This window comes from Hoplias malabaricus, chromosome 1, assembly GCF_029633855.1.
Source record: "Hoplias malabaricus isolate fHopMal1 chromosome 1, fHopMal1.hap1, whole genome shotgun sequence".
Classification (NCBI taxonomy): Eukaryota; Metazoa; Chordata; class Actinopteri; order Characiformes; family Erythrinidae; genus Hoplias; species Hoplias malabaricus.
The window spans coordinates 58,147,736-58,173,429 of NC_089800.1; the positions used below are offsets into that span (position 1 = coordinate 58,147,736).

The 25,694-nt window shown below is 38.8% G+C and overlaps 1 protein-coding gene across 1 annotated transcript in view; it reads left to right on the top strand.

Annotated features, from left to right (window-relative positions):
* tpo (thyroid peroxidase) overlaps positions 1-24,836 on the top strand; it is a 31,429-nt gene extending 6,593 nt beyond the window's left edge. The window contains exons 5-12 of the mRNA XM_066685795.1: positions 957-1,086; positions 3,737-3,943; positions 12,852-13,349; positions 17,224-17,482; positions 19,258-19,428; positions 21,086-21,323; positions 22,059-22,267; positions 24,705-24,836. Of these exons, the coding sequence (XP_066541892.1) occupies positions 957-1,086; positions 3,737-3,943; positions 12,852-13,349; positions 17,224-17,482; positions 19,258-19,428; positions 21,086-21,323; positions 22,059-22,267; positions 24,705-24,736 (1,744 nt within the window). The 3' untranslated portion in view covers positions 24,737-24,836. The remainder of the gene's footprint in view (positions 1-956; positions 1,087-3,736; positions 3,944-12,851; positions 13,350-17,223; positions 17,483-19,257; positions 19,429-21,085; positions 21,324-22,058; positions 22,268-24,704) is intronic.
* The last annotated feature ends 858 nt before the right edge of the window (positions 24,837-25,694 follow it).

The window sequence follows — 25,694 nt, forward strand, 5'->3', positions numbered from 1 at the left end:
TGTTAAGACCTTCATTGTACATAATCAGTAAGATGTGAATAATAACCCCATTTTACAATGGACTTTAAGAAATATTGGTACCACTTTAGAATGACTACATGTATAATGGTTTATAAATTATTTAAATCAGTTTACACAGTAAATTCACCCATTTTAAATCAACATTATTAGTGTTAACACTGAGAGCTTTACATTATTACACTAACTGTGTTAATTTAACACTAATAGTGTTGATTTAACACTGGTGAACACTGTGAATTAATAGTTGCTGATTTGTTGCTAATACATTAATAGTAGTAAATAATCAGATATAAAACATAGATAGAAAGGCAACCGTGACCCGTTGTTTGCCAAATAATGAACCCACATCCTTTACACTGTTAAAACTCAAATCTTGCCAGATGCTGGCTTTAATTTGTCTTCTTCACCTGTCAGTACAAAGCCTGTTTTCTTCATCATATATTTGTTAATACGTTTAACCAGTTCATGCATTAATAACCAACAGAATGTCTTTTTATACATCAATCATAATATGGGGAACCTTGACATGTGAAATGACTACATCCACATTCTCAGTTCTTAGCTTATTCTTCCCTTTGATATTTTCAGTATGTTCTCTGACACTTTCAAAATTGGCCAAAAAAGAGGTCACTCTTGCACCTCCTATCTTTTTGTTACAAATGATAATTAATGACATTTAAAGTGTTTACAACCTATTAAAAGACATGTAATAAGCATGTTTCTAAACCATTTATACTCCTTTATATGTGTAGTCTTATTACAAAGTCGTACCGAAATCTTTTGTGTTTTTTTCTTTTTGTCAACATGTAAATTCTGATTACCTGAGTATAGAGTCTATATCTGTTTGGTGCACATTATGCACATATGTTTGTTTTCCAATGATGCCCCCAGAAACGTTTCAGATCCAACATATACAGACATACTCTCTTATTCAGAAAGGAGCCTCTCTGGGGAGCGGCCAGCACAGCCTTGGCCAGATGGCTCCCGGCAGAGTATGAGGATGGAGAAAGCCAACCAAGAGGCTGGAACACCGGGCGGCACTACAGCAGCTTCCAACTTCCTCCAGTAAGCCACAGAGTGCCATCTTTATTTAACACCTCTATCACCACATAAACATGCAGCCTAGACACTGCCTGAAAAACAAGGTGTATATTTATGTATATGTATATATGTATATATCATCACATACTCTTTTCATAATCGCATTACAGTAGAAGGCAAAAAAAAAAAAAAAAAACTAATCACTTTTAATTGAATTCAATGTGAGCTCCCCCGGCCTACTCTTTCTTACACATGTATATGTCTTTTGCTTCCAAAATTCCACTGGAATTTATAATAATCACTGTAATTCATACAAAACCTCAGCTTCTTTTTGAACAAATCACAATAAAGTGGCAAATGGACTAATGGAACATTGTGTGAGTAACTGTATTCAGCCATGAGAACATTGTGAGCTCAGGATCACAAGCATCGGCCTAACACATCTTCAGTGACAAACATTCATGGCTTAGCAGCCCAAAGCTTTGGGTTTCATTGGCATTGGGCTTGAGACTCAGTTTCAAGGGACTTGTGTTCCATTATATTTTATGCTTTTCTATGGAGAGTGTTCAAGCTGTGTGCATAATGAAACCACTGTGTCTACAGTTGGCACAATCTATTAGAGTTCACTAATTATAAAGGTTATGCATCAGCTTTTGCACGTAGAGTGTATCCATGCCTAGAATATATACAAATTTGCCACCGCATATCAAATATCACAAGGTTAAAAACAGTGGAAGAACTTGCCCAATGAGGCGAAGAGAGCGCATATTTAAGAATTCCCCGCTCTGGCATATTTAGCCGCCACACACTGTCCTTTCTTTGTGGCAACCTCCCATTAAAAATGCAGCAGTATGCTCAGTGTTTTAAATATGCAGACCCTGAGCCTCCCACTCCAGAGAGGCTCTGCCGCCATGCTTTCTCTCCTGAGTGAAAGCATTTTTTAATGAGGATGAATCCAAAACATTTCAGTGTGATAAGAGCCAGGACAAACATACCGCTCCCCACCTCCAGAGATCAGCAAGCACATGCAAACCCCACTGCTGTACCACCACTTTGATCATATACCACATTTATACAAAGTGCTAGAGCTTTTGAGATGAAACTATACACAGATAAACAAAGGCTAAAAGGGGAAAACTGATTTCTCCCATTCTGTGTAGCACCATGCTATAAGACTATATCAGACCTTCAGCATTATAGTACATTTAATCTCCTTCACAGTAATGAAGCTCATATCTTCACTGTTGAACAAGACCGTTTATCTGTGAAATGGTACATTCACAGGAGAATGGAAATTGTAACTTTATTATACATCACTGCAATGAGATTAGCCAAGACTTCAGTGTAGGGGGGCATAGTAATGTCTTTGTATGGCTCTCGCTAGTTTATTTTAGCAAAAATTAAAATGAATTAACCACTTTTAAATAACTCTACACCCCACACAGTTACCAAGTTATTGCTCATATGTAAACTGAACTGGACTGATGATATCATAAAAAAGCACAGGGAATTAAAAAATGGTAACACTTTAAATACATTCAGTGTTTTAAAGAGTACTAATCTTTCCACGTCTTAAGAGTGTACTTTCCTACTAATGTATCTGCATTTCCATTTGACAAGGTGACGTTTTCACTGGCCCTCAAATAAAATTTGGTCCATTTTACTCTTTATTTGACTGAGAATTCTTAAATCTTAAGAGATTTAAGAGTTAAATGGAACTTACTTGACTTAAAAATCTGCCATACCCCCAAAAAAAATATATAAACAGCGACAAATTATAGATTGATGGAGTGTCATATAATTCTGTCCTTTCACCCTGGACAGACACTTTCACAAAAAAAATAAACAAAAGTAGCTTTTATGACAGTTGGCATCTTTTGGAATAAGCATTCATACATATTTACGTAAGTTTGTGTCAGTTGTCATGAAAGGCTTATGTCATGTAGCCTTATGTCATGAGTCTGAGTTTTCTACCCTCCTTTCCAGCCTTTCACTTCATATATCCCTAATTATATAACAGGATCTGCATATCATCTGTCTGCATAGCAAACTAATCCATCAAACTTAGTGTTAACTAAAATCAAAATATTACAGGCTTAATCAATAGTGGATAACACTGTTGCCTTCCACACAGTCTTTTAGTGTCCCACTTTGGTAGTCACACAGCATCTTATCAATAATAGTCCCTGGGCAAGACTCCTATTAGTAATAGTTTAGTTATAAGGACTTTATAATGTCTCTTCTACTACAGTGTTACCAAAGATTATTATTCCAAGTCATTTAGGCCATTTCTGTAGGTCATTCATCATGAAATGATAAGGCTCGACAAATAAAGAGCAGTTGGAATTCTTCAACAAAAACAGAACAAAAAATTACAAAAGTGGAGCTAGTAAGTTTTGAAGAGAACTGAGAGTGCTGAAATGTTCCAGACACTTTTATAAATTCTTTGGCTTTCCTGAGCCCTCTTTTAAATAAATGAAAAACTTAGTGTCTGCATTAAAATTCATGAGCTTTTGAAAATATTTTTGGAGGAGGAAATGGTCAGAGAACTGAAAACTGAGTAGCGAAGTTATAAAAACATAACATCACTTACGTTTGGTCTAGGAATGAAGACATTAATCAGATTAATGCTGTCTTTGCTGATTTGAATACCACACCAATTATGTGTTTGAAGGTTCGGGAAGTCAGCGTCAGGATAATGCAGAGCTCCGGTCAGGTTGCGCTGGAAGATGAGGCTTATTCTCAGCTGCTGGTGGACTGGGGTCAGTATATTGACCACGACATCTCCTTCACTCCTCAGACCTTAAGCAAAGTGGCCTTTTTAGAGGGACACCACTGCCTTCAGACGTGTGAGAATTCTGATCCCTGCTTTCCAATTCAGGTAATGTCTGTATGCACACCACAATGTTTACACAAATAGCAACTTTTGCAGCAAAATATCCATGTACATTTAGCAGAATGGTGAGAATAAGACACTTCCAGACCTGAGTGCTTCACTTTTACTTTAGTCTCTTAAGTTCAATGACCTTGTTGCTATGAGGAATTCAATCCATGTGCTCCACTTAGGTGAACAGCAGAAACAGCATCTGAATCTTTTTTTTTTTTTGCTCACCAATTGCCAGGCATTTCTCTTTGTGGAGGTGTCAGTACAAATATAGACCATGTCGTAAAAATATAGAATAAATTCTTATAAGATAAATATTCAGGCATTTGCAAAGTCTGGGCGCTCATATTCAAGCTGACGTTTAAAGGAAAATGAGTTCACAACCTCTCCAGATGCATGTCTGCACTTTTAAAAGCACACTTCCTGTTTATTGGCTGAATTTTACATATTGGGAAATAATAAAGAATAAACTATGACCTGTGCAAAAGTTATGGCCACTTATATATCTGTAACCATGGAACAGGTGAGGAGAGAGGATGCAAGTATGGGTCCATGCTTTTAAAACAAATAAAGAATATAAAGGGAATATAAATCTATAAAGGGAAAAGACTAGGCCATGACCACGAAAACCATTATTTGTAAAAGAGACACTGGAAATACACTAAACAGAACAGAACATCAAAGCCTAACACAAGACAAAGACATAGGATATATACTGTCATTGTAGTTCCATTACCTCTCCGTTACTGTCATTTTTTAAAAATATTTTTGCATTACATGAAAACACAAGTTCAGTTAAAAATATGTAAACATTTTGATGGTCCAAATAACTTTACATTAAAAATAATTTAAAAATGATTGCAGGAAAAATAATTATGATATATCAACATTATGTAACTAATGTTGCCTCCAGTTCAGGGTTGCGGTGGGTCCGGAGCCTACCTGGAATAGAGGGGGAACAGACAGGGATAAATACAAGGCAAGCCATGATGTTGCAATATATTTAATCTAATATGTTAGACTTAATATTAATTCCCACATTTAAAGAATGTATTAAATTAAAGGTGGTCAGAATACACAAAGCACACAATCTACAAGTTCCATAAAAGATGTGCAGATTGTTGCTGTCAGAATAAAATATCATATCTCTGAAGTTTTTTCATATATGTACGGATTTCCTTTTGTTTCACAAACCACACACAAAATGAAATCTTTCAAATTAACAAGCACTTAATGTTGAAGATTTGTTTTTTCTTTTTCTAAAATGCTACCATTTGTGAGATTTGTAGTTTGGTCAGTTAGTGACAACTTAGTGCAGTCTTGCGCGTCAGCATTTGTTGTAATCGAAGGAGAAAATCAGACATAGATATTTTTCTCTGTGACAGGGCCTGCCTCCTACTGTGAGAGGTGTGAATGTAGTTTAGGGTGGATGGGTTTAAATGTCCAAGGTAGGATGAGGCTGGATGGAGGGGTGTCAGGGCCTGTGGCAGGGTTTTAAAATTAAAAAGTATATATCTCATTGATTGCTTCTTTATCTCTGTCAAACCACAAACAGCGGTGAAAAGAGCGAGTCACTGAGGCGACTCTCTCTGGGTTAGAGCTTCATCTGAGACTCCTTCAGGCCAGTGACTGCTCATAGAAATATGGGGGATATTACTGGGCAGCGTTGTTTTGTAACTAATCTCAGTGTCCCCAGCCAGAGGGAAGGAGGCAAGCACCATAGATATACAAAACAGTGCGTTTTATTCCCATCCATTCTGAGCCCCAGCACACACCACCTTCTGAATACTAATACTGCCAGATTCATCAGGAGAAACGACAGCCGGAAATATCAGGAAAAACCTGCTGATCCATATATAGTACATAGTAAAAGACATAGTAACACTGATTACAAATTAACTGCACTTCAGCTGGATAATTAAATTCAGTGTGCAGGTGTCTAAAATAAATTCCTCTGGCTTATCACAAATAAATACAAGTGGGGAATCAGACAGGTATGAATCCAAATACTTGCAATAACACAACGGCTCAAATATGACACTCAACAGTAGAAATTGATGTTTTTCTCCATTTCCATATGTGATTTTATGCTAGTATTTTTGCAGCTTTTAAACAGAAAAAAGTTAAGAGTTAACAAAAGCCAGATATTAACAAAGCAATTCCACTGCAGGAGATGCAAGGAGCCCATCGTGTACAATGAATAGGCCAAACGTATTCTGTCAGTGTTGCTTTTAATGACAAATGTATTTATGGTAATGTGTTTTATTATTACATTTACTCAGGGGGCGCCGTAGTGGGGGGGGGGGGGGGGGACTGAGTTACCAGGGTCCCAAGTGGGGGGAGGGCCCTTGAAGAGACTGAAATTTTCTTTTCTTTTAAATATTAATATCATTTTAAGGTCACAATAAATGTTGCTAACAAAGATAAATGTAATGTTTTGGATAAATACATCGGTTGATTGATGGATTGAATTGTGTTTCCTAGCCTACATATAGTGTATAGGACAGACACCCTCACCCTTGCACGAAATGGTTTAGTCCGCCTTCACTGGGTTTTTTAACTAGGCGCATTTCACTTAACGTTCATTCTTCTGTAGCGGCAGTGCGCACTGTATCCGTGCCCAAGAAAGCTAAATACGATTTTCAGATAAGAAAAGAGTGGCAGGAAAGAGACCAAAAAATAAAAATAAAAATTAGGGAAAGCTACTGCTAACAAACTTTTTTTCCCAAGAAAGATGAGACAAAACGTAAAAGCAAATAGCCTACATGAAATGAACTCCTGTTGTTATAAAACGCTTCATTACCCCCACGATGGTCAGTGCTAAAAACTGCATAACATAAAATTAGGAATATCATGATTCCTTATCTGTAATCTGAGGTAAACTCTAAATAAAGTTTTTTTTGCATAGCCTACCACACCATTGCAATTGTATACTAATTCTAAAATTAAATACATATTTGTTATTGGGACATAACATAATTGGGCTAATAGCCTAACTTAGTAGGCTCAATGTCATATGTTCATAAGGATAGTCTGTCAAATTAGTAGCAATGCTAACTTGTGAAACGCATGACATTCAGTTTCAGAAACTGTCACGGTGATGCAGCAACAAACCCCTTATTCTCTGGACTTGAGACAAGCTGAGCCTAATTTAAAATGGAAGCACATCATTTTACCTATTTGTACTGTAATGTGTATAGCAACACTAAAGTCAGGCTCGGTGGCCTATGTTTGGCTATAGTCTAATTAGAATAAGAGGTTAGACAACTGGACTGGTAGTAAGCCCTTGTTGTTGGATATTTTAAGCATTGTTAGCTGCTCAGCTTTGTGAACGTCTTCCTTACAGAGGGTGGTTTTGGTGGTCGAGGGGGCTCATGGGCACTGCTTGTGCATAGGGCCCAGATTTAGGTGCTACGCCCCTGTATTTACTTGTCGTAGGACCTACTCATCCACAGTGATGTTACAGTGATGGACAAAAGTAGTGCTAGCATTGTTACTCAAGGTGTTATTTTTGTAGTATGGTGTTCCTGTCTGATTTGGGATCTAACACTAATCATTTCCGTGAAAGCAGGGCATGATGCTTGTTTCCCTACACCAACTACAAAACCATTTTTATATTGACATACATGTATTGTAATGATTATGTTTCACAATAAAAGAAACTTGCTTTTTAATAAAAAACAAATACAAACCCACAGTGGCACAGTCACCTTAAAGCCCAATGAGCTATTGGTATTAGGGTTAGGTGTATTGTTAAAGTGCAGTTCAGCCATGGATATCGATAAGGGGAACGCACCATTTTTCCACCACCACATCTATTTTTTTCTTCCGGTCCAGGGGATTGAACTGGTGACCTTTCTGTCCCAAGCCCACTTTTATAACTTTCAGACCTTGATTGCCATGGTTGAGTTATAATTATAAAAGAGGATGTAATTTCACTAGCCGTGTTTCCAATGGCTTTCTTCACAAACTGGAATTGCTTGAATAAAATATGTGCAGAAAACTGTACAAAAGTGCTTTCCATCTTTAATTTAATTAGTCAGTTCTTTTGGCTTCTCTAACTCCACTATAACCTACTGATTAGAAATTATTTTTATTTTATTACATTGAAAGACACTCGGCCACACAGTTATTTAAGTACTTTCCATTTAGAAAAGCTATATATCATGCTCTATTAGTGCAGAAAAGCAGCATTTTAAAAACCTTTTAAAGACAAATCTGCTTCTCAATCCAACTATGTTTCCTCTGGAATGATATTTAGATTTAAACTTTAAACAAAACTTTGTCATAGGAAAACATCAATAGATGCATTAATGTTGTTGTCAGAGTGGAGGGCTTTTGTTTGTGCTCTATTGTGTCTTCAGGTATCAAGAGTGAAAGAGTTTACGTGGTTCCTGTGGAATACCACTTGAGTCAAAACCTGACCTTCACACATTCATGAAAGCTCCTGAAAAATGAAACATTTCTGACATGCTATTGACAGAAGCTCAGGTGTGTGTAGCTTCTGGTGCTTCAGTCAAGCAATGGTTTGCACACTTTCTGAACTTCCTGTAATTCTGTAATTGCTGCAATATAAATGCTTTTGCTAATACTTGTAACTTTTCCGGCATCAGTGTTAACTGCTCAAAATGTGCACTTACTGGCTACAGCGTGCATTGTTGCCTGTCTAATAATGTAATCAATCATGACACAAAATCTTTCACTGTAATTTGTTACACCTCACGTCCTCACAGTCTCCAGTAACCTTATTGTATGTTGTGCTATTTATCCACAGCCTGCTGCCTGCAATGAATCCATTTCAGCTTAATAAACATCCGGCCAATTTCAGTGTTTTCTAAAGATAGATTACATGCAATGCAAATAAACACATTGTGCACAGCCCTAGACGTATTTCTCTGAGTATGCTGTAGAGATCAAAACTGACTGCTTCTTCAGTATGCTAGCCTCCAGCACTAAGAAGTGCCCCTGAGCAGCAGTGCTATTTTAGGAACATGCAAGCTGTGTTCCAGAGAACAGCTTCACAACAAGCAAAATATAGAGCAATAGAAAAGAATATGACCTGCCAGTAATCTCGGCCTAAGATTGGTCGTTTTGCCAGAGGCAGTGCCCTAAATCTTTTGCCTGCAGCTATGGTAACCTCACTCATAGGTGTTTATAGTAAACTCACTCAGGGGTGTGTATAGTAACCTCACTCAGGGGTGTGTACTGTACCCTTTCTCGGGGGTGTGTATAGTAACCTCACTCGGGGGTGTGTATAGTAACCTCACTCAAGGGTGTGTACTGTGCCCTTACTCAGGGGTGTGTATAATAACCTCACTCAGGGGTGTGTATAGTAACCTCACTCAGGGGTGTGTACTGTGCCCTTACTCAGGGGTGTGTATAGTAACCTCACTCAGGGGTGTGTACTGCACCCTTACTCAGGGGTGTGTACTGTACCCTTACTCAGGGGTGTGTACTGTACCCTTACTCAGGGGTGTGTACTGTACCCTTACTCAGAGGTGTGTACTGTACCCTTACTCAGGGGTGTGTACTGTACCCTTACTCAGAGGTGTGTACTGTACCCTTACTCGGGTGTGTACTGTACCCTTATTCAGAGGTGTGTACTGTACCCTTACTCAGGGGTGTGTACTGTACCCTTACTCAGGGGTGTGTACTGTACCCTTACTCAGAGGTGTGTACTGTACCCTTACTCAGGGGTGTGTACTGTACCCTTACTCAGAGGTGTGTACTGTACCCTTACTCAGGGGTGTGTACTGTACCCTTACTCAGAGGTGTGTACTGTACCCTTACTCAGGGGTGTGTACTGTACCCTTACTCAGAGGTGTGTACTGTACCCTTACTCAGGGGTGTGTACTGTACCCTTACTCAGAGGTGTGTACTGTACCCTTACTCAGAGGTGTGTATAGTAACCTCACTCACCTCTTTGTGGTAATCTCACTCAGGGCATCTGAGGTAAACTCGCGTGTGTGTGTAAATCTTACTCAGAGTGTTAGCTGTAAGTAGTGTATGATAACTTCTCTCTCTTGGGTGTATGGTAACATCCCTCAAAGTGTGTGATAACTTTACTCAGGGTCTGTGGGTAACCTCTCTCAAAATGTGAGCTGTAACCCTGCTCTGGCCATGTGTCTGAAGCCAGTGCTCATTTGCACAATCCTCTGCTCTGAAACAGAACCAGGGGGATTAAACACTTAAGAGGAATAAAAGGAAGGCTTTTAAATTGAGTTTAAGGGGGTGAGTTAGTGTTAAACTGTCAGTGAGCTAACAAAGCACACAGGAACACACTTGCATTATTCATTAATATGTGTATTCTTAATCAGCGTCCACTGAGTCTGCACCCTGCTACAGGCTACAGACTAATTTATAATTGATGAAAAGTAACGCACTAATAAACTCATGACTTCATTAGGGCCGAATACATTTCAACCTATTCACCTGGAAGATATTTACACTTCTCCAGAATGTCTGTAGTCTGATTCATGCTGTTTTTTATTTGTCACAATAAAATAATAGCAGTTTGCAATTCATTTCCTTAAACACAGAAGAAGGCACATATTTTGGCAGATGTTTACAAGATTACAGCTGTGGAGACCAATTAGCCCCAAGGGTAGTCATGGACCAGGGATGTTATGACAGTGTATTGGCAGTTTTATCTCATGTCATGGATGTTCCTTTTCCCAGCCCCCAGACTACTAGCACAAAGAGCGGGTTGAATCAGCCAAAAGATGAAAGCATGTTCAAGCTGCACAGAGTAAAATAAATAAGAGTAGAATCAGAGCATTCTCTGAGATACCATGTGTCCTAATCCCTATATAATCAATGCACAAGGCTTTTTTTGCCGGACCGCCTGCCAGGCCGTCCTAGAAGAGGCATTTCCGCTTACTGACTGACTGACTGACACCTAATGTTGAAACATGCATGCAGAAGTAGGAACTGTTAGATCAGTCATATTTCACAGAGAAAATGTGGCACCATTACACTGTCTGTTGTGTTGTTAGTTCAGCCTTATTCCAGTTTATGAACTAAATTAGGGACAGTTCAGCAGTGAGCAAACGTCTTGTTTTCCCCGGACAAGTACTCTTTTTGGGACCTAAAAAATTTGTAAATTGCTAAAAATATCCGGGATTTTGCTGTCTGCAGGCTTTCCCCCATCCCATTTCTTGCTATAAGCCCTAAATCTTTCATTAAAATGTTCACTTTGATGAAGTTGTTGAAAGGTGAGCACAAGGGTTAAAGTGTTCAAGGGGTCAGAGAGTTGAGAGCTGAATTGGGACACACTCACGCCGCTTCAACGCCTACAGGTCCACATGTAAGTCCATACATAAATATCTAGTTCCCAGCAATTCACTGTTTCTTAATGGTGCTTGGTTTTATAAATGTTCAAAACTTAAATGTTAAAATGTTATCTTGTTGCTTTGTGGTTTCTTTATATTCAACAACACAGTGCTTCAGTTTTGTAGCTTTGTATGAACAGAGAATAACAGGCTTTCCATGATCATAGACACAGTGTCAGCAACTGAGAAGATAAACTTTATAGTTTGTTATTATTGTAAACAAAGACATTGATATGAAGCACCAAAGCTTCTCCAGACCTTCCAATGACAAAGGTATGTATTTTGGGCATTCCTGAAATACCATAAACACCTCTGTGACAATGGCTATATGACTAATGGCGGTCCGGCAAAACTAGGTTTGCCTAGTTTCTCTTTCCTCTTATTTATTGTTGAATGTGCTGTATATTTATTTCAGATTGAGCATGAGAGCTTAATGAGAGCATAGTTCAAACTGATAACACCACATTACTCTTTTTGTTTATTTAGAAAGTGAACAAACACAAATTATATTTAAGTATATAAGTGCGTTTTGTTGTTACAAATGACTGTTTCTAACACCAAACAACACAACTCTGTGTTCTTTGTTAAATTGTGTTCATTTCATACTAAAAACAAACAACATCAGTAGCACATCATGTAATTACAGAGAACAAAACAAAACAGAACAGAGAAGAAACAGAAAAGTTGATGAAACTACTGAAATATTGGCCACTCGGGCCACGTGACAAAACAAAACTAAACTGCAAAACGTAGGCATGGTGCCTGAAAGTATTTGTGCCTTAAAACTACTGATTCGATTGTGATGCTCCACTAACCTGAAAAATAGAGTCTGTCTTTGCTATTCTGGGCTCAGCACTGCAGAAACAGCACTGTGTAACTTTTGGACAATGATAGGAAACTACACCCTCCCTCAACCCCCTCCCCAGTGATTTCAGGGCTGTGCTGTAAAACTGAATTACAATCCGCAGCTTTCATGGAGCGCAAGAGGGGGAAAAAATCATACCTACAGTGTTTTTTTAAATGGGTCAGTCATGCACAAATGGTCACTTTAAGGGGTGGTGTTAAGTTTCTTTACACCATCGGACAAAATTATATGTTAGACCACCGCCTACCTTGTGTATATTTAAACTTAAGTATATGTGGATAATCTTTTTTAAGCTGCATAAAGCAACTCGGTGTAAACAATGACTCGACGCTTCATTTACAATTTATATCTATCATGGTGGCACCTTTACTATAACAATATCATTCTTTACACAAGACTATAAAGAGTATTACATTCGACAGTGCTTACAATAGCTGTGCATCATGTCAGTTTGTGTGACAGCTCCATAGAGAGGAGGCAGCAAAAGGTTAAGAGGGCAAACATAAATAGGGCAATTACTCTTGTAAAACAATTCACACCCTCTGTCTTTTTGTCTCTTGCTTATGTGTGTGGGAAAGTGAGTGTATGTGTACGCCACAAATTCATGAGCAATTACTCTTGTAAAACAATGCACACTCTCGCTCCATCTCTCTTTCTCTCCTGCTTATGTGTGTGTGTGTGTGTGTGTGTGTGTGTGTGTGCACCACAGATTCCTCTGCATGATAAGCTGTTTGGAAGTAAGAGCTGTCTCCCGTTTTTCCGTTCCTCGCCAGTCTGCCTCAGTGCTCCGACACAACAGATGCTGCAGAGACAGCAGATGAATTCCATCACTTCTTTCCTGGATGCCTCCACAGTGTATGGACACTCTGTAGACATAGAGAACTCTGTGAGGAATCTTTCCAGCCCTGAAGGCCTGCTGGTGGTCAACAGTAAATACACTGACCGGGGTGGTCACCCTTACCTGCCTTTTGTCAACAGCTCTCGATCCGCATGCTTCCAGCAGCCGGGCAGTGGGCAGTGGGAGCGTGTGGAGTGCTTCATGGCTGGAGATAGCAGAGTCAATGAAATCCTGCCTCTCACAGCTCTACACACTCTGTGGGTCAGGGAGCACAATCGCCTCGCCACACGCCTCAAGCAGCTCAACACGCACTGGAGCTCGGAGACCACCTATCAGGAGACCCGCAAGATTATTGGAGCTTTGCATCAGGTACAGACTATCACATTACAGCCCTGTCTCTTCCTCTGCTAAATGATCCACAGGACCAGCACAATGACTAGTGACCAGTGGCCAGAAAATAGGGTCAGGCCCACAGTAACGTGTTCAGTCATAAGGACTACATAAGCTTTTCATAACAACTGCCTTAAGCCTGTATAGACACCACGAGCAGCCTTCATTATAACTGAGACATGCTACAGTAATTTGTTACTGTTAGCCTTTAGAGCAAATGAATGATGAATTACAACAATTGGATTCATAAATTAAAATGATAAAACTCATATAAAACACAGTGAATATCATCAATATTATCAGGTGCTTCTTTTCACACTCACAAAATGCTGAAATCTTGCGTATGGGTGAGTCCTAGCTAACGGAGTGGAACTGGTGATGACTAATGAGTGGGAAAAAAATATTGGAGCAGATTTAAATATAAATGTATTTTAACTGCAGACTCACTGTCAAAGCAGGACACATTTTTAAAGAAAAAATTGGTCTTTTTCTTTAAAATGGAAGATTTAACATAAATATCACATTATATTGACTGCAGAAGTTGAACATTCATGGCTGGGAGTATATGCTCTTCATATTTTGTGTAAGAAGAAGTCAACAATTAATATCACTTTATTTAAGATCAAGTTACAGTTTAATGTGAGAGAGGAATGAAGATAACAGATTATTGCTTAGAAAAAAAAACTCCCCAGGGTGTAATTAAGCTAAAAATTAGTTTGAAGCTGAAGTTGAACAATGGCTGTAATGGAACTTGACTTCGTAAGTTAATTTATGCAAAATATATTCCATAAATTACTTATGCTTCACAAACTTGACCTCCAAGGGGCGATTACTAAAGATGAAGCTCTGCATATCTTGGTTTTATTCTCTTAACTGGTCAAAAGTACATGGCTCAGCATCAGAGTGAAAATAAACACAGAGGAGTGTACACAGCAGGACACACACACACAGAGATGTCTCTAAATCTCTTGCATGTCCACAGGCATCTTAAATACAAATTCCAGCGTGAGAATGTATTTGATGTTAAAGTATGCCATGAAGTAAAGTGTAGTAAGATAGTTGGCCCCTCTTTGCTTCAGAGCCTCTGTGACAGCTTTGCAATTGTTGTGGGCTCTCTATTGATCTGATGACATATAATGTCAGATTAATCTTGACTCACCAAAGCCTCTCCTACTCATCCCAAAGTTTCTGAATTTGGCTCAGTCCGAGGATGCAGTCATTCTTCTGCACTGGCCAGTGCTGGGGTCTTTATATCCCTCTTGCTCATACTTGGCATTGGGGAAGGTGAACTTAAGCTTGTGTCCAGTGCATCCTAAATATCTTGGTGCTTTTGTATAGTGGTTATACAAGCTGTTCATTCACAACTGAAAGAGTATTAGACAATAAATCACTCTGAAAACATTATTTCTTAATGACTGAATTCTTTAGAAATATATATCTCCAAAAATATTAGCTACCAGAGAAGGGAAATAAAACCCTTCCTAACTTTCAACGATTTCAACGTAAAACGATTTTATTCCAAGTCATTTTGGAACATTTCTATTGGTCCATGTATCATGAAATTTGGACAGCTGCTGTGTACATCCAATGATGTAGTAAACTAATAATCAACAAAAATGGAGATGGTATGTGGAATTCTTGAAAGTCCCATGCAAACTGGCTCAATTATTCTTAGATTATAGATGAGTAATAAAAATGTGACCCCCTGGTGGTATGAAACTCAAAGAAAAATTGCCAGTGATTTGACATGCTATGCATCAATGTATATATGAAGGCACTGTGTTTCTCTGCTGTCTAAAGGGTCCCATTCACGAAATGCACTTTCAAAAACACCATGCTTAGAAGCAAAGGTTCATTTATCCCAAGCATTTTGCACAAGCAGCTAGACGGATGTAGAAGCAGATTTTGTTTGACAGCTAGCCAGCTTTATTGAGAAGCGTGTAGGAGGAAAGGTTAGCTTAGTCTTCGTGTACTGCTGGAAATCCACCTCTGAGAATTCCAAAACGGTTTTGTTCTTGCTCACCCTGTAACCCTTACTGAGACTAAAATATGCCACTGATGTTCTACAGCTGAAGTTATTCCTTCCTTTTATGGTATTAATGGTAATAGGAAAATTAAGTACCTTATAATTAGCCAAATGATTTGCATGATGTATGTAGGAGTTATTCTCCTCTATCAAATGCATTGCTGTATTGTTCCAGTTAGACCAGCACGGCTAGAGCTCTGGAGGGCAAACAGAAAGGTGATTCACCACACTGGGCAGAGGCAAAATTTAGGGATTAAAGGCCTTGAGCCACACAACTAAAGCCTGTCCTCTTTGAGCAGTCCCCGCTGGATCAAAGCAACATTTCATTGCCCACAAAAGGATCTGTAAGGTTGAATGCAGCCCAGGCCCCTTAAATTAAAGTGGCAGAGAAAGAGACTCTGAAGTGTTACGAGGGAAGAAGTGTAGATGGAATACATCAAGCGGAGTGCACTGTTTTAACAAAGTCCCAGAGGGTCTGACTTCACAAAACCAATAAAAACGCTTTCCACTTCCTGCAACCGAGGCTGTTACATTATAGCTTCATGGACAGTGGGTTCTGATATACACATATCTGCCGCTAAGGAGAGAGTGGAGGGCAACACTTCACTCAGACAGACATGTGTCACTGTAAAGCCTGCTGGAACATCTGCACATCTGCTGTGTGGAGGCTGAGATACGGAAGCACTTGGCTTTTTTAAAATGGAATTTTTTTTAATAAACTCAGATAAAGCCAGATGAATTTCTGCAGCATTTCACAGAGGAAAGAAACACACAATCTTATCTTATCACCCAGCTCAGGATGACTCAAATTGTGATCCCAGGTGCAGATTTTCTGTTGATTTTCACTTCTATGAGCAATCCAAGCCTCCAACTCCAACTAAAATGTATTATTGTAAGTTTATCTGTGCTTTGCAGTTCATCATTGTAGCCATCTATCAAATACAAACCCCTAAAAGTTGGGATATTTTGCACCATGAAAGAAAAAAGCCAAAGAATCATTTCAATAATTTTCACTTGATTGTTTTTGTAAAATAAACACCTTTAGAAATTGATGCATGAAACACAGTCCAAAAAAGTTGTGACAGAGGCATGTTTACCACATTTCCTTTCAATTACACCATTTAATCATTTGGGAACGATACTTAACGTTAAAGTTTTGCCTGTGGAACTTCTGCCAACTCTAACAATTCTGGCAACATTTATCACTGTATAATGATAGTTTTTTTTTATGCAGTGCTATCTGAGGGCTCCAAGGCCATGGTCATTCAATATTAGTTTCCAACCTTACCCTACATGGCCTGGTATTTCTCCAGATTTTCTGAATCATTTCACAATATTAAGTATGATGGATGACAAAAGTAAACTCCTTGCAACCTTGCATTGAAAAATGTTATGTATGATCTCTCATGAATTTTGGCATAAAGTGATGAGTAATGACCTATTTTTTCATGCAAAGTCTGAGCCTTTGTTGAATGCTTCTTTTATGCATTTTAGATTTTCCTGCTCATAATGTAACACTTCAAATTATGTGACATGAAATTTTGCATACTTTGCAGGCATCACATTCAAAATTTTATTATATTTACAAACAGAAACAAGTGGGAAATATTTTTTAGACATTTGGCAGTTAAATAAAGGGAATTTAAAAATCACAGATTCTTGATTAGTGCACATTACAAAATATCCCAACTCTTCTGGAAAAGAGGTTTGTGTATGAAAATGCTGTCAATTGCAAAATGTTAATAGTTTCTTCAGAGTGTTTTTAATAAATGATATAGATGAAATGATATATAAGCATAAACTACTACATCATTCTTTTTTTTGCAGATCATAACCATGAGAGATTATGTTCCTAAAATTCTTGGGAAACAAGCATTTGATGAACTTATTGGACCTTATGAGGGATATGACGAGTTTATTAATCCTTCGGTCTCCAATGTGTTTGCAACAGCCGCATTCCGCTTTGGTCACAGTACCATCTCAGCACAGATGAAAAGACTGAACCAAAGTTTCCAAGAGCATCCACAGTTTCCCTCTTTAAATCTGCATCAGACCTTTTTCAGTCCATGGAGGATCATCAGAGAAGGTACATCACCCTCGATTGACTGTCTGACTTCATTAGTTGGTTGAATTATATGGATATGGCAGGACAGTGAACAGAAATATTGAATTTATCAATATTAAATTGCGATTGCTTGTCTGATTCAGACTCCCTGAAGTCCTGGTAGACTCATTAGAGAAGGCACTTGGTGATTTTTCCCCCCTCTTTGGTATGTAACTCCAGATTTAATTACCAGAAGTACACATACTCTCAGCTGACATGTCCAGAAGGCATTATCCAAGCTTGTCAATTTGTAAAATATACAACAACATGGTTTAAATTGACCTAGAAAAATACAGCAATGTCTTCACAACAAATATAATATGATTAGGCAAACCAGTTTTGCCAGACCACCACTGTCTGTGTGGCATTTGTGTCCTGCAAATGAAAACAGCACAGGGTATTTTCATTTTGAATTATGTGTTGGGATTTTAAAAAAATAATTTATCATTAATCATAATAATAGAAAAAGGAAAACAAAATGTATCAAAAACCTGAATTTCCATTTAATTTTTGCTAAATCTGACATCCTTGACTAGGTCCAAATTATCAGTCCAATCTCCTAAACACACACAAATGTTACACAGAATCATGTGTAAACGCATAAGCCAAAAACCACATATTCTCTAGCTGCTAACATTTGTGTTAATGCTAGAATTATTAGTTTAAAGCTACCATTACACTTATTAAAAAGTGGTATATGTTAAAATATTATTCCAGTTTTCATCACTTAATAATAACGTATTAGTGATTTTAGATTTTACCGTTACTTCAAAAAGGAATATATGCAAAACAACACAGCTTATACTGCAAGGAGAAATCACAAGTCTTTGTTGTCCAAGTTATTGCACTCCCATTAAATATTTCACTCAAAGATTTGTCTGCTTTCTACCATTTTTATGTTAGCCTTACTTTGGGAGATAAATATGTGTGAGATTTTGTTGATTCATTTAATTGATTCATAAATTTAATTTAAATCAGTGATTCAGTAAGAGATGGTACATGTTACTGGATTTCACAGATAGTTTAGCAAACACATAAAACATGTAAATACATAATTATTCATTCATTCTCTGTAACCGCTTTTCCAGTTCACGGTCGCGGTGGGTCTGGAGCCCACCCGGAATCACTGGGCACAATACAGGGACACACACACTCACACATTCGCTCACACCCATGGACACTTTTGAGTTGCCAGTACGCCTACCAATGTGTGATGTTGGACTGTGAGAAAAAACCGGAGCACATGAAGGAGACCCATGCAGACATGGGGAGAACACACCAAACTCCTCACAGACAGTCACCTGGAGTGGGTCTTGAACCCACAACCTCCAGGCCCCTGGAGTTGTGTGACTCCTGTGCGACACTACCTGTTGCACCACCATGCTGCCCTTAAACAAATATTACCTCTAAATTTATAGAAGTTTTTAAAAGCTCTCTGTGTGCAACATCTCAAATTTCTTCATACTGAACAGATTCCAGGATGGTTATTATTGACCCAGATGTTGATCTCTGTTTTGTTTTTTTTCCCCTTATTGATGTTGCTACACAGAGCAGGTTGACATTGATCCACTTAGACGTAAGTTAGCTCTGAAAACATTCTGTTTGCATCTTTAAACATAGCTCAGACAACTTTAACATTACATTTGGAAGAAGTTTCTAAATACACTGCCCCTACAGTGTATGGTGTTTGTTGATGTGTGTAAAAGTTCAAACCCAGTCTCAAGGGCTAATTCTTGGTTGGCGTTTTTGCACTGTAGGAGGATTAGATCCAATACTGCGAGGTCTCCTGGGCCGAGCTGCTGCCAGACAGAACCAGCAGCACCTGATGACTGAAGAGCTCACAGAGAAGCTGGTGGTGCTCAATATCCCAAAAGCCCTGGATCTGGCAGCTTTAAATCTCCAAAGAGGACGAGACCACGGCCTTCCAGGTGACTGCAGCGCACATAACCGTGTCAAAAAAATCACTCTCGACATGTTTAGACTCCTCTCCTGCTATTTTTCACAGCTTTGTCCACATGTGGAATCTCTGTACAACATATTTCTATTTTTGTTCACATCAGGATTCATTTATTTTCATGTGCGAATTGTATCATTCAATGAAGGAATTTCTCAAATAATCAAATAAATCTGAAATGCTAATAGGCTGGTCTTAAGATCTACAATGTTTAAGCATCTGTATCCCAAAGTTTAGTCAAATAAATTCCATGAATTAAGCCCATGATCATTTACAATTTCAGGGCTTAACATTGTTATATTTATATTATTTATAGTATATATTATTTATTTATATTTATATATTCAATATATAAAATCTAGATAGGTGTATATATTTCAGGTTCCATTGGTTTGGAAACTACATTTCCATTGGAAACTACAACTGTACATGAATTTTTGTGTGTCCAGAATGATGAACAGGAAAAAAAAAATTATAGCACAGAAAATTAATACAATTAATATTCTGAATCTAGCATATTCCTGAAGCTGTAATGAAATCTCAAGACATAACAATAACGTATCATCTAAATTCTTTTTTTACATAAAATTAGGCCCCCTACAGGGTGTGTTCCCACCTTGCATCCAGTGATTCTGGGTCGGCTCTGGACAGACAATGAATAAAATTACAGACAATGAATGAATGATAAAATTAGGTTTATCCATCCATCCATTATCTGTAACCGCTTATCCAATTTAGGGTCACGGGGGGTCCAGAGCCTACCTGGAATCATCGGGCGCAAGGCGGGAATACACCCTGGAGGGGATGCCAGTCCCTCACAGGGCAACACAGACACACACACATTCACTCACACCTACGGACACTTTCGAGTCGCCAATCCACCTGCAACGTGTGTTTTTGGAGTGTGGGAGGAAACCGGAGCACCCGGAGGAAACCCACGCGGACACGGGGAGAACACACCAACTCCTCACAGACAGTCACCCGGAGCGGGAATCGAACCCACAACCTCCAGGCCCCTGGAGCTGTGTGACTGCGACACTACCTGCTGCGCCACCGTGCCGCCCCAAAATTAGGTTTAGGTAAGTTTAATTGTATAAGTTATTGTTTGTATGTACAGTACTGTGAAAATGTCCAATAAAAAATAAAAAACAAAATAATAAATAACAGGACTCATAACAAGACATGCAAGGAGTTTGCAGGGTGGCTTCAGAATGTGTATGAAGCTAAACGTCCCCCACCACTAGTGGATAGATGAATACAAGAAAAAGGGGTGGAGATGGGGTGGAGGTGGGTATAAGTTTGTCCAACACGGAAATGATATGAGTTCACAGGGTATATATATAGGGCTGAGAGGCGGAGTTTGAGAGTGGTCCTTCTTTCAAAATCATGTTATTACTTCAATGTAAGTAGCAATTAAATAAATGAACAGTGATCTTTACAAAACCTTAATCTGGCCAGTGATTCAAAACTAGAAGCACAGTGTATGGGACTTTCTGGAAGGGTTAATTAGATTCAAACACCATTGCCATTATAATACATACTACTGACGGTACAGTGGCGCTTCAAGCAATAATACTTCAGGCTGTCTGCACTATGTGCCTTTAATATTTTCCCATTCAAATGTGTCTCAGGTTACAATGACTGGAGGGTGTTTTGTGGCTATGACAGACTGGAAAGTAAAGCAGATCTGATGGCTGTGGTAAGTGACAGAAATTTGGTTGAAAAACTAATAGATCTGTACGGTCATCCCGGCAATATGGACGTGTGGCTGGCCGGCCTGGTAGAGGACCTGCTGCCCGGTGCTAGGACTGGCCCTCTGTTCGCATGCCTGATCGCAAAACAGATGAAGATGCTCAGGGAAGGTGACAGGTACGTCGCTGAGGTCACTTTTATTTTGTCTTCAACGCAGTGGCCTTGTCAAATGAAAAATTGTCTTGGAGTGCTATTATGGGTAAACGGCTCTATTTTACAGATCAATAAAAAGGAGAAAAGGTAATTTTCCCTATGTACTAAAGTACAGAGGTCTACCATTATTACATTTCAGAATAGAGAGCTTTAAAATGCAGCTCTTCAGTAACCTAAATGATATGCCAATCATAAGCCCAGATATCACCGTGACCCTGAAATGCAAAATCGGAAAAGAAGATGATGATGATGAAGCCCAGATATACAGTTTTATATCAAAGTTTGGGCACCCTTCTTCAGACTTCATGAACACATCTCTGTGCATTTTAATACACAGTAACATATTAACGCTTTATATTGAGATGTGCAGAATTGAATTTGTGCTCTGTATAATAAACTGCTGCTCTATGCTGGACCAAGGGCCTGAAGATAGACATTCTGTTCTTCTGTTTTTTTTTTGTTTTTTTTTTTACTTTTTAGTTCTACTGAGAAATGACAATAAAAACAACCGGACTTGACTTGAATAGACATTTTTTAAACTGAATATGTCAGAGCATTCCATGCAGGAGCTTGCTGCTTGTAGAGGATGCATTAACTTACTGTCTGTCCTGCAGAAATTCAACTAAACATTTATTCCACCAGGACTGTCCTGATCATATTCCAAAACCTCTTTATCTCTGTTTTTGTTTCTTGGTTCAGATTCTGGTGGGAAAGACCTGGTGTGTTCTCTCCTCAGCAAAGAGTGGAGCTCCAGAGACACTCTCTGTCTCGAGTCTTCTGCGACAACAGCGAAGTGACGGAGGTCCCCCTTGATGCATTCACTGTGGGAACGTACCCTAAGGACTTTCTTTTGTGCAGAAGCATACCATCCGTAGACCTGGACCCATGGAAGGAGGATCCTGAAAAAGGTAGTACACATTCCCTAGGTGGGTGTATGCTCCCACAGCATGAAAATCAAAGTTGTGTTTAAAACCATGAATACTAAAGAGAGGAAGTAATTTACAGATGATGAAATTACACAGATAAGTCAACAGGAGAGAGAGAGCGAGAGTGAGAGAGAAAAAAAACACCAATTTATTCTCAAAGTGAATGGCTAAAATCACGCCTGTTCAATTTGCAGAGTTGAGAACCCTGCAGGCTCCCAGAAGAGAATGCCTACTTTCTTCCAAAGCTGACAAATTCATTGTGTGGGATTTGGTACTTTGGTTATCTTTTAGGAAGTGGCTATATTTAAAGACTGAAGCCAATTAAAGTTAACAGCTATCTTTGAACCACTACTGAAAAATATTTGAAGATATACTTAAAAGAATCTCTTCTTAAATACAGTTTACCTGGAGTGAAATCAATGTTTGGCTTCAGCTAATTCTGGGCCCACATCTTAAGTGTTTTTTGGATCATATTCCCCCCTAAAATCCACTTATGAAGCTTGTGTGGTTTTGTGTTAAAACCGGTCATGATTCATATTTACAAAACATTTTCCAAATATTCTATGAGATACATAAATGACTTCTGTTCTGTATATTGTTGGAACTCATTCAAAAAGCAGTCTAAGCTGAAAAGCTTCTTATAACTTAACTGTGAGGAGAAAGACGCCGCTGTGTTAATGTGTTGATGTTTGTGACATCATAAAAACAGGCTGGCATGAATAAAATATACTTTAACTATGTTTATAAACTACATCAAACTATTGTATATGGTGAAAAACAAGGAAATTTTGCATTTCCAGGTTTTGGGTTCTTTAATATTCCCAAATGGACATTTATAGCTGAAACAGTAATGGGAATGTATCCAGCACCTCTTGAGGTGAGAAACGTTATGGAATGTTGAATGTTGTTAGGCACAACCTGTGGAATTTGCAGCAATTCACCTCCTGGAATGTTACTGAGCTTCTTGATTGGAGACAGTTCATGAATATCCTCTTTAAACAGTGTTTAGAGCCAGGAATCTTTCATAGGCTCACAGTCTCTTCATCTTTGGAATTCTGCCCAGTGGCAAATATTGATCCATTAGGAAACTGAAGCGGAGCCAAAACAATGAGTGTGCTCACACCTGTTAAACAGAGGCATTTCTCCTTATGATGAGGTGATACATATTCATTATTGAATGAGTATTTAAGGCCTGCTCCACAGTGTGGTGATTAGTTTATGAAACACGTGTGAAAAGCGGGTTGGAATTTGGCCCTGCTCTGTATTCTGTTTGTAAAAGTGGAGGCATTTGTCATTCTCCATAGCTCCACATATAGCAGAGGCAGATTTACTTTAGCCTGGTGCTGTGACCCCTGAGGTCCTGCCACACTCCAGACCTATCTCTAGTGTTTATTCAATCTACCTCCTCAACCTGGCTATGTAATAGGCTGCTGCTGGACGACCATGGGCTGAGATAATGTCCTTGGGAGAAGATAGAGGGAGGAAATGGATGTCACAGTAATGCCTGGACCTCAGGCCACCGAGGGTATATATATATATATATATATATATATATATATATATATATATATATATATATATATATATATATATATATATATATATATATATATATATTTGTGGTGAGGACCTCCCAGCTGACAAAAATGGCTCTTTTCTCCTGTGTGATTGCCTTGACATTCTCGAGAGGTACACAGCGAATGGGTTCTTTTAATAAAGCACCAAACAAATAAAGCAGAGAGCACTGTGAATAACACTCGAGGGCCCTCGTCCACCACAGTCTGGGTGGGCTTCTGTGTTGTTCACTTCGTCTGCTAGGAGGCAAATCTGAAGAGGATATACATCCGTATCTGCCGGAATCACGGATGAAAGCCAGTGCACGAAGTTACAGCACCGATCCCAGAGTGGAACATCTCAGATATGCCAAAAGACGCCGCTTCAAAATGACGCGTTTACAGAGCCATGCCTAGCTTTAATTGCTCATTGCTCTCTGAAGTGAACTTAAATGTCTGCAAAGCAGTGCTTCAGATGCACCTCAAAAAGAATCACACATCAGTGCTCCCTCCATCTGAGCAGAGTGCCAAACTATTCAATGTATGGCAGCATCCTCTTTTTTTTTTCCTTCTTTAATGGAAAACGCCGGATGCGTGTCAACAGTGAGCACTTCTCTGGAGCTGGCAGATGAGGACATCTGATTAATCTCTGTTTCGCTCACTAGCAAACAAAACATAAATAATGAAAAACATGGTTTTGATCAAAAAATTACCCAGATGCCTTAAGTGATGCAAGACTGTCTAAACTAATTGTTGTTTAGAGTGGCTTTGAATTGCTTGCTGTAATTGGTTCTTGTTGTTTGTGCAGTTGCTGCTGCTGTTGTTGCTGCTTTCATTGCTGTTTAATTAATTTCTTCTCTCTTAAGACTCAAGCGATTTGGACAGTGCAGAACTGTAAATATGACAGAGTTCATCTGAGTGTCCAGAGGTGTCCACATCATGGCCAGCTGGAGGAGCGCTAACTCACTGCTGCAGCAAGGGAATGGACATATAATGACTAGAACAAAAGCAAAGTAAAAGAAAAACAAATCCTATTGTCTGTGAGTGTATTCAGAGAATATCTACAATTATGACACATTCATGGACGACTGGGCCGTTTCTGCACAATAGGCACAGCTATAGAATTTGGCAGCTCTCTTCCCAACACAAGCTGCCATTAGCAGTGGATGAGCAGTCTTTATAAATGACTATGTTTTGTTCCTCTGCAAACTAACAAGACTCTACCTGATGTGTGGTTTTCAATAACTGGCTATGCCTGTATGCACACATCTGCAGCAGATGCTTTCACTTGTTTTATACCCAAAGGTTGCAGTTGGCCCATGTGGAGGACAGCATGATCTAAAGACTTTTTTGACTCTCTGGATACAAATGAGCTCATATACAGTCACGGATATGTGGGCTACATTTACATCTTAAACACACGATGAAACTCTTTAAAATGCAAAGGCTCAGGTTTGACAAATAGGCACAACATTTACATAAAATGATATATCTGCCCTGCTTTTGTTTCAGAGATTATAAAGCAATAGCAATCAGCTGAAGAAAAGGAGACAGCCTCTCTTCAGATCCTCAGTTCCTTTGAATTATTGTAACCTAAAATATAAGACTAGTACAGTGTCTCATACGTTGTCCAATTAAGCTTTTTTATCAATTGAATGGTAAATCAGGGCAAAATTTCAAATGCACCCAGTCTGGAATGAGAGCATCCGCTGTGCCTTCACACCTTAATTAGAGTCAAGGAATACTCCAAAAACCAGGCAGTACAAAAACAAGCATAAATTAAAGGAAATGACTAAGATTTCTCCACACAGAGATTGCGGAGTATGTCCACAAAACCAATGACTAACCAACCAAAG